This window comes from Montipora foliosa, chromosome 9, assembly GCF_036669935.1.
Source record: "Montipora foliosa isolate CH-2021 chromosome 9, ASM3666993v2, whole genome shotgun sequence".
Classification (NCBI taxonomy): Eukaryota; Metazoa; Cnidaria; class Anthozoa; order Scleractinia; family Acroporidae; genus Montipora; species Montipora foliosa.
Genome location: NC_090877.1, coordinates 19296359 through 19306358, shown reverse-complemented (window position 1 = coordinate 19306358; position 10000 = coordinate 19296359). Strand labels below are relative to the sequence as shown.

General features: G+C 40.9%; 1 protein-coding gene across 1 annotated transcript in view; it reads right to left on the bottom strand.

Annotated features, from left to right (window-relative positions):
• The window catches only part of LOC137970208 (1-phosphatidylinositol 4,5-bisphosphate phosphodiesterase zeta-1-like), a 79146-nt gene that overhangs the window by 18970 nt on the left and 50176 nt on the right, over positions 1-10000 (bottom strand). The window contains exons 23-24 of the mRNA XM_068816729.1: positions 3417-3561; positions 2142-2276 (exon numbers count right to left, since the gene is read on the bottom strand). Coding sequence (XP_068672830.1) covers positions 2142-2276; positions 3417-3561 — 280 coding nt within the window. The remainder of the gene's footprint in view (positions 1-2141; positions 2277-3416; positions 3562-10000) is intronic.

The window sequence follows — 10000 nt, the reverse complement described above, 5'->3', positions numbered from 1 at the left end:
ATGTAATCTTCAACTGTTATTTAATTAATAAAGTAATACTTTTTATCTAAAACAATTATTTTGCATCTCTTTTCCTTGACTCATTTATTTCTTGTTTTGGGTCACCTACTTGGGTAAGTTCAATGAACGAACCTACAATTGTATAATTTCTTTTTCTTCGCAATCCCTTGATTTTATATTTTAAGCACTAATTTGTATTAATTATTATTTCTGTCTGAGTATAAATAAAAATTGACTTGACTAGGACAAATTCAAGAATGGAAAGTAGCACTTTACCAGCCGCTGTTTCGGGAAATGAGCCAGCGCTCACTCCCGAAATCTCGGCTGGACGCGTGAGGTGAGCCATTGTTAATCTCCGCCAATTAGAAACTCGCCTGCAGAAATCCGTCTGGCATAAATTATATGTTTTGGCTGCGAAGGTATTCTTTCGCCCGGCCTGTTCGAGGTTTACAGTGCTTTTAAGGTAGGAAACATCCAAGATTGCGACAACGAAAAGTGTTCAAGAAGCTGGAGAATGGGAATTGTGTCGTTTTCTACCGCCTGAGTTCGCAAACTTCACTGATTTTCCAGTTGGCGCCAAGGTCAAAATACGGCTTTCAAATTCATTGCTTTTGCAATTTTCTCCTCATACTTCGCTAATGTAAGAGCAAGTAAAATTGCTCAAGATCAATTGAAATTACTGCTGAGTTTATTGGTGGCAAAACGAGGGGCCCGATGAAGTCGACTGAGAGCTAAGGCAGCCGAAGATTTCGTTCATGATTCGCTGGTTGAATTCAAACTCACATTGATCATTTAACCACAAACTCAAGCTCGTATCATCTGGAAACTTCGCACAGACGTTTTAAGCATTGTTATGTAATTTCTGTTTTCTTAAAATCAGTGTTTTTGGGATGTCTAATGCTATTTCCCCGAAACTATTAACTCGCATAAATTATATTTTGAATTTACGTCACAGACACAATCTATCGCTCACGCGTCCAGCCGTCTCTTCTCGGGGAGGATACCCGAACTCGAGTGAGCGGCGGAAATCGAGCCTAGTGGAAAACTTGAGGACAAAACCACAAGGATCAAACACCGGAAGAAAGACAAACTGATCAAAATCAAACATGTCACGCTATATGCTTCGCTTTTGTTAGTTGAAAATTCGTACTAACCCGTAGAAATCTGTCTTTACTTGAACAGGGTACAATTTCTACGTTTAGCACAAAACTGTGACAATGAAAAGAGACAGTGCGCACATAAGCAGTGTCCGTAGCGCAGGGTTGGCGATGTATGAGAGTTTGTGACTCGGGACACAGAAAATTGTCCGTTGTCCGTATTAAGCAGGTAAATTTTGGAGAAAGATAGGATCTTTTCTTCGGGACAAACGAAACTGTTCGCTATATCCTGGTGTCCGTATTAAGCGGGTGTCGGTAGAGCGGGGTTCCACTGTAAAGGCAGATGTTTTCGGGATATTTAGAAAAAAATCTGGATATTTAGAGAAATATCGAGATATTGATATTCAGAGAAAAACATATTGATGCAATTTCAAGTGATACTTGTGTCTTGACCTAGTTATGTAAATGTAAATGTTTATTTCTCTGTCATCCGTGCTCTGATCAAGTTAGATTAACTGTGAATTCTGGTGTTCTATTTGATTATCTTTATTTGTTTACCCTCCTCTTTAAAATAACTTACCCTCAAACTATTCGTCATTTCCTTGTAAACTGCCCTTAGGCTGCATCCTTCTGGCCATGAGTTTAATAAAGCCTGGTTCACACGTACAACGCAAATGCAAACGAAAGGAAATACATGTGTGAACAACCTTTAACGCAAAATGCAAACGCAAACGCAAGCGCAGACCAAGAAATGAAAAAATTTCCATTTTCTTGCGTTTGTATTACACACGTGTGAACTGGGGAAACGCAAACGCAAGGTTAAAAAAAAACACACAGGTTCATTCTCGTCCACCATCTTGGAAAGAGGACTTGAACTGTGCCTGCGTGTCTTACTTCCCTTACGTTTGGTTCGGAAGTGTGAACTTCGTTTGCGTTTACGTTTGCGTTTGCATCATACGTTTGAACCAGGTATACTTCTCACAAAATATTGCTTCACGCTCTCTTTGAATTCCACTAAGGCACTCATAACTAAGTGATGATTACCTGGCTTTTGAAAGTTGATAGCCACCATCTGAATCCCAGCATTCCACATGGTCTGAGGATTGTAGTTTGATGAGTCGACTCTGGATCCTTTTGGGTAAGTCCTCACAATGTGTTTGTTTGCCAACGACAAAATGCCTGTCACAGAGAACGCAATGAAAAGTGATCTCTTGAAACCATTGTTACAAAATTAAACATATGTCAGCTCTGAAAAACAGAGGAATTAAAGATCCCAGATGATACCAGAAACCCATAAGGGTTGAAACGTGCAACGGCCCCTTGTGTGCTGGGAAACAAGCTTGTGAATATTCAATTTGCTAAGTACCATATTTGGAACAACAAGAGAGAAACTTTCAACCAATTAGTTCGCAAAAACACCGTGACGCAATACCACCAATGTTCTCGCGAGAAATTAACTGGAGCGAGGGGTTTCCAAATATGGTACTTAGCACTGAATATTCGGAAACTGTGAACGCGCGTTACACATTTCAACCCTTATGGGTTTCTGATGATATTCAACTTAACCTAACATTGTAGACTGTTTCCTGGGCAAAATAATAGCCCTTTGAACATTTTTTACTGGGTTAACAGTGGTGGATGCATACAGCATTTGATTTCCCCATTCAGGGTCCAGATATATTGCTGGTGAACCCTTCACTCTGTCCCAAGATCACTTTGTCCAAGTACCAAGGTTTTCCACAAAAGTTATTTTAACTGGAATTTTCCTATTTAATGGTCCACCATTACTAACTTGAAGACCTTGCATCATAATTAATATGCAGCACGAGAGCTTTGGGCTTTCAGACTCCCGTTTGGTGTATATGATAAGCTGAAATTTTAAGCTAGTGAGCCTTTGACGTAACTTTTCCCTGGATCCAACCTTCTCTGAGGGCCAATCGGTCACTTTGGAACGTGAAATCCAAAACTTACACTCAAAGTAAACGGCCTTTGGATAAAACCAAAGCTCAAAATTACTTTCAAAACACACTTTCAAAATCAGAAGAAAAAAAAAGAGATTTTTATTTTTTTTAATCACAGGGGCACTTGAAATCATTGAAGAGATTGAAACTGGTGGACAGTGACTTATCCACCAGATAAACTTATCCAGCTCTTAAACAACAGGGGCTTGAAGAATAGGGAAACTGGAATGCAAAACAAAAATTAGCTTGTCAGAAATTCATATTTTGGAAACAAACGAACATTCTGTCCTGTAGTTTAAAATCATTTTTTTGTTGGGGCTGAAGTTCCCTTTAACACTGCGTTTGTCAAACTACTTACCTCTCGGTTGGCCAATAATAAACTCTTGTGCAGCATAATCATTAAACGAATACATCTCACAACAGTCGCCTGACACCTCATTCTTCTTGTAAGAAACTGCACGGAAATACACGATCAGTCGGCCCATTGAATCTTCCAAAAGAACCTGTTGAAACATTTCTGTTTAAGAGCTACTACACTAGGCAATTTGTCTTTAAACTTGCCTCACAATTTCGCCACAACCAAGCACTCCACTTCGAGATGAACTATCCAATACCTGTTACACTAGGGAATGTTTAGCAACTCATGGCACTCATTTTGATGGCAGAAGTTCAAATCTCATGCTACAACACATTCCCACAAATGCCGCAGCACAGCAACGTATCATTTTTGCAACGTTGCACGAAGGACTGTGGGACTTCTACCTCTCGCATAGACCTCTTTCATAACTGCTGCCACAAAAAAATATTATTTTCGCCACAACAGAGCTCTCCACTTCGAGATGAACTATCCAATACGTGTTACACTAGGGAATGTTTAGCAACTTATGGCACTCATTATGATGGCAGAAGTTCAAACCTCATGGTACAAAACACTCCCACAAATGCCGCAGCACAGCAACGTATCTTTTTTGCAGCGCTGCACGAAGGACTGTGGGACTCCTACCTCTCGCATAGACCTCTTTCATAACTGCTGCCACAAAAGATGTAATTTTGCCTTAATTCTAAAAACGTTTCCCAGCCTCGCTACGACAGGGAAAATTTAAAAGAATATTTGTTCCAAAATGAGGGCAGTAGGTGTAATTGACAGAAATACAAAAAAAATTGTAAAGGTTGGCGCTATTTATGAAAGTGGTCGATGAATTGCCGTAAAAGTCAAAGGAAAGTTGGGTGTCAGAGTGTACAAACCTTTCTCAACAAAATTTAGGGGCACGTTGCTACGTTGCTACACAAACTGCCACGTGCAACCTACATTTTAAACTAGCATATTAGAGAGTCAACACCAGGTGCCCGCAATGTTGACATTAATAGGTATGTGCGAATGATTTTAAATTAATGTGCATGAAATAAGTTCATACATGTAGTAGTTTTTTTGTAGTTTATTGTATTCTTTTGGTCATCTTTTTTCCTAGGTGTTGTCTTGTTTTAGCGTAACACTTGTAAATTTTTTAACGCACTAGTTTTTCTATAAATTGTACCTTTTGTTTAATGCACATTTTGGAGGTTGTAGGTTTTTTTGGGTGTGTAAAGCGAGATGTACAGTTAACTTGGAGCCTTTTCCCTCAAGAAACCGTCAAGAACTGCGGGTCGATTTCAAGTTGTAAATAGTTAACATGCATATAGAGTAAATACCCTTGCCATGTGCACTTGTTAAGCAGACTTTTTAGTCTACTTATATTATAAAGTTAATATTTTAGGAGAGGGTTGGGTTGGTGCTTAAATCTAGTAGGGGACTAATGGCCTACTGTTTTTGCACTGGTACTGCTTTGTACAAATCCTTAAATAAATAAATGAATAAATAAATAAATAAATAAATAAAAAAGTATTCATCGTCGTTCCAAGGTTCTCTCTTCTTTGCCTCCGTTGTCGTTGAAAAAAGACCCTAGTTCACGCTGGTCACATGGCACTTGTCGACAAACATTTTCCCACCAGGATAGCGTTTGTTATATTTTCAGCCCGCAACCACAACTGGGCGTTTTGTAGATGGTCATCTGGCCACAAAAATCAATTGCGTGCTGATTCCCTTCTTGCAATGTCGAAAACGCCTACATTGCCACCCATCCCCGAACACACATTTGGTGAACCTCCCAGATTCTGGGAGACACGTGACCAGCGTGAACCTGGGTCTTTTCTAAACGACAATGGAGGCAGAGAAGAGAGACCCTGGGAACGAGGTTGCTTTTAGTAGATTAAGTTGTTGTTTTGTAAAGTAAGCCGCAGAATGTGGTTTTGAAAACGACTGAGTAAATCACTTGACGTTTATCTCTGCACGCATGTTCTGACATTTGAGTTTAGAAAGCGCGTGGCTATACATCGTTTATTGAAGTGTTTCAAGGACTTGAAGAGAATAGAGAGATTACAAAACCGTCCGTTACGAGAAGGATTAATGGCAATGAGAAGCTTTTGTGTGCGATTGATAACTTTGACGAAGCTATTGCAGCAGAAAACGGCTTTGATGCAGCGATGGCGAGATTTTATTGAGCACATGACAGTTATCAAGTACTACAAACGGTCGAAGAGCATCAGATGTCAATTACGTACCTCCGCGATCACGTTAAGCTGTATCAAGATTTTAAGGAGAGAATTAACCGGTACTTGTAAATTTCAAGGCGACTTCTAACACCATCCATGCGTGGTGGTGAGCGTTTTATGGACACCGTCAGTCATGTTGATCAAAGAGGTGGTGGCTTGAGAAACAATCAGGCTAGCTGCAGAGAAAGCTGTGATGATTGCTGAGGCTTCTTGGTTATGTGGGAAAGATTCATTTGCACAGGAAAGGGTACGTTTGGAATAACAGGAAAGACTCCTAATATTAAAAACTGAAATTTCTAGGACAGAGGCCAAAGAAAAAATCTATGAGGACTTTCAAGTTATTAATGATAAACATTGCAGTCGAATCCGTCCATCAAGTCAATCGGGTGTTAAGGTCGTGTCTTCATTCCGTGTAAGTGCGCTACATGTTTCAAGAGATGAGAGACCTTGCCTTAGTCAGCCATTTAATAGAGCTTGTTTAACCAAGCCACGCCCTCACGACAGAGTGCTTTAAACGCAAAAAACAAAGCCTTTACACCTTTATTTATCAACTCAATTTCCTGATTTTCGGGTATTTCAACCTCCCTAGACTGCGATCATAACTTTTGACGGTAATCCTTTAAATTATCATTTGTTTATCAAGACCATCAAAAATAGTTTACCGAAGATGGTGACATAACGCTTCAATTGCTGATCCAACATTGTACTGGCAAACCGAGAGAAGTAATCAAGAGTCGAGGAATGCTTAATGGTATGGAGGGCTACGAAAAGGCAAAGGAGCTCCTAAAGGTGAGCATCGGTGAGAAATATGTCATGTCTAAAGCGCCGATAGGATTAAATAACATTGCAGCCCTTAATGACTTAGCTGACGACCTGGAAAGCTGTGAGATTATCCTTAAGGTTGTGGGCAGGCTAGACCAAGTCAGGACAAAATGGGTCAGATTATTCAGAGTGCCACATTTGCGTTCTCGTTGGAAGAGGATGGTACAGGAGATCAGAGTTTGTGAGAGAGACCCCACCTTCAGAGATCTAAAGAAGCTTTTCCGCACAGCTGCTAAGGAGAAGAACGATCCAGTTTTTGGTTCTACCCTGGACCCTGTCTTAATAGCAAGATCGAAGTGAAGTGAAACCAAGAGTCAGGTTTTCCAGTATGCACACAGTGCATGTTGCTCCAGCAGATCTCCCTAACAGCCCCAGACACAGAGTGTTTATTGGGCGTGGTTTCATTCTGGTCCGCTCGGGGGTTGGTCTTACCTCGAAGCCAAGTATCAAATGCTTCCTGTGTAATGGAGGTCACAAATTGGAGGCCTGTGGTCAATTTAGAACTAAATCAAGTGAAGAAAAGCTCAAGTTCGTCCGAGATAGAAAGCTGTGTGAAAACTGTCTCTCTTACTCTCATTTTGCAAGTGGTTACAAGAGCCGTACTGTTGAGCAGTGCACAATTGCTTCTAACCATTTGCAATCTTTGCACAATGCCTTGATGGCTAGTTTTCAAACAAGAGATGGGGAAGGTACCAATGAAAGAGTTTCTGGACCAAGTGATGATCAATGCCCCGCTGAGTTACAAGAACAGCAAAGTCATCATGTTATGAAGTTCAACGTCAAAACATCTGATACCAAGCCCGAAATCAAGGCTTTGCCTATTGTGCCGGTGAAGGTCAAGGGTCGCGGCAAGAATGTGATAGTGACGACCTATGCATTATTAGATAGTGGTTCAACCTCATCCTGGTATAGTGAGATTCTCGCAAAAAGGTTAGGTGTCGTTGGGTCGCGTGTCCATGTTTCCTTGTCGACAATTGAGACTGACAGCACCCCTTTATCATGTTGCTGGGTAAATTTGAGCTCCCTGGCGTTCTGACATAGGATACGCTAAATATTTCTGTGGACAGCGCCTCCAGTTAAGATGACGTTGACCGATGGCCTCATCTCTCCGACATCAAAGTACCCCAATTAATTAGAAGTGAGCTGGAGCTGTTGATTGGTCAAGAACGTTTATCTTGTGAAATACGGGCTGTTGTGGAAATGGCCCGTACGCTACGAAGACTAAGTTTGGTTGGACATTAAATGGTCCACTAGGGCGGCAAAGCTGTTTACTCATTTCCGGCCACGTGCGTGACCACGGACGTAATTACGCCCATAGAAGGTAAACGTCATAAAAAAGTGTGTTACATCCGGTTGTCTCCAAATTTGGTGGGTTAAATGTGACTATATTAAGCCAATTACCTACCACGTTTCAGCCTTGAAACTTTAATAGATCATACACAACAGCTCTCACAGTTCGTGAAATAATGACAGCCTTGCGAAGGAGCCCCTGTGTGGTGTTTTTGCGAACTTTCTTTCATTTTGACAGACTGCTCAAAATGAGTTTTCACCGCATAACCTCTACTAAAGGATGGGGAAAATATCAGGGAAAACATTTCAAGCAATTTTGGAACAGCAGCTAGAAAAAAAACATCGATACAGTGAGGTTAGTGTTGACTATAAATATCCCCGTTCGAGTGGCCATTTCAGCACATGTTTTTTTACAGTGCGACGCGCCTTACCATGGCCACCTAACAAAGTATTTTACAAATTATCTGCCAATCAGGGTGTGCGAATTTGATTGACAGTCACGCCTCCTTGCAAAGTCCGCACGGTTGTAAGTTGAACACCTTTGCATGGTTTGTTGAGACGACGTATTTACACCTAGTTGTCAAATGTGAAAGTTTTGTTGGGTGGCCACGGTAAGGCGCGTTGCACTGTAAATGCCGCAACTGTCTTTTTTGTTTCGAAAATCGCGCTAGATTGTCAAATTAAAATTTAATGAATGAAAATTTCATAATTTGGACTTAAAAAATCTTTTGAACGTCCTGTTCATCTGTCTTCCTAAGGGACCGAAGCCTAATAAAATAGGCATAATTTGTTTGTTGTCATAGAGAAAAACACCTTATTTTTAAAAAATCATGAAAAATTCATGCCTTCCTATCTTTTAGCCAAATTTGGTGGAACTCTTGCTTAACTCAAATAAAGAGATTTTTTTTTCAACTTTCTGTACCAGAACATATAATTTTGAGTTTTTCTCCATTTCTTCTTAAATGTTTTGTAATGTTTTGTAATATTTTGCGAATTTTTGTTATTTACCGTTATTTTTTCAGAAAAGTCCTTGGTTTTTATGCTGATGTTTTTTCGATGGTATCTTCCTCACCAATCTGTTGTTCATCCACAGAAACCGGACAAGGTGCAGGTTATCTCTGATTGTGCTGCTTGTTATGATCGCTAAATGAGAGAGGCCTGAGAGGTCCGGACTTGACGAACAAGCTCGTTGGACTTTTGGCAGATATAGAAGCTATGTATCATCAGATCAGATAAAGGTCCACCGTCCACCTGTCTGGTGGACTGTGGTCAGCTAGTCGTGCAAACATTGGGCTAAAGAGGACGCGAGAGATAACAGTTGTGAATTTCATCCTTCAGTTGTCAGCACAGACACAAGGAACTTTTACGTTGACGATTGTCTTAAGTCGGTCAAATCTCAAGATGGAGCCATTGAACAAGTAAACCAGCTGCAGGGATAGTTGTGACGTGGAGGCTATAACCTCATGGATATACCGCGTCTAGAGCTTCTACATCTGGCTATTCCAGGTTTTGACCTGCCGTTTGACATCACAGTCTTTAAGGATGTCAGCATTAATCCTGGCCCTGGAATTGCTGCTGGTGATGAACCAAAGTCGCCGCTTCCTAAGCGTGAGGGTCTTGGAGTTCCTGAAACAAACCAGCCATGTTTGACAAGCAGTTTGCATACCCACGATAACCCTATTTGCCCTATTCAATACTCAAGACATCAACTACTCGCCTTGCAGCATCAGCCCCCATTCCTTGGGATGATAAGTGCTTTATCAGCCCGCTCAAACAGCAAGGGATTTTTCGATACAGAGGAAAAAGAGCAAAGAAAAAGCGATCAAAGAATAACAATTTATTCTCTAGTGTTACAAAAATCCCTGGCAGCGATCTGCATACCGTATCTATGACAACATGTACAGCCTACCCTGGGAACTCCACTCTCCAAGATAATAATGTTCAATTGCTTGTATAGCGATGCTTGTATTCCATCTGTGCTCTTGTGTAATACCCGCTTGCTTGCCCCAAAGATCGAGGAACTTGCGAGTATTTGCTCAGTGAATTCTGTGGACATTGTGTGCATAACAGAGTCATGGCTTCACGAAAACATATCTGACTCTGCCGTCCAACTCAAAGATTATGTGCTCTAGACTTCCTGTCCTCAAGCTAAATGATTCTGTCTCTGAGACCCTGTGGATTCGTCTTAGACCTCGGCGACTGCCCAGGTCAATCTCAACGATCCTACTGGTTGTCATATAC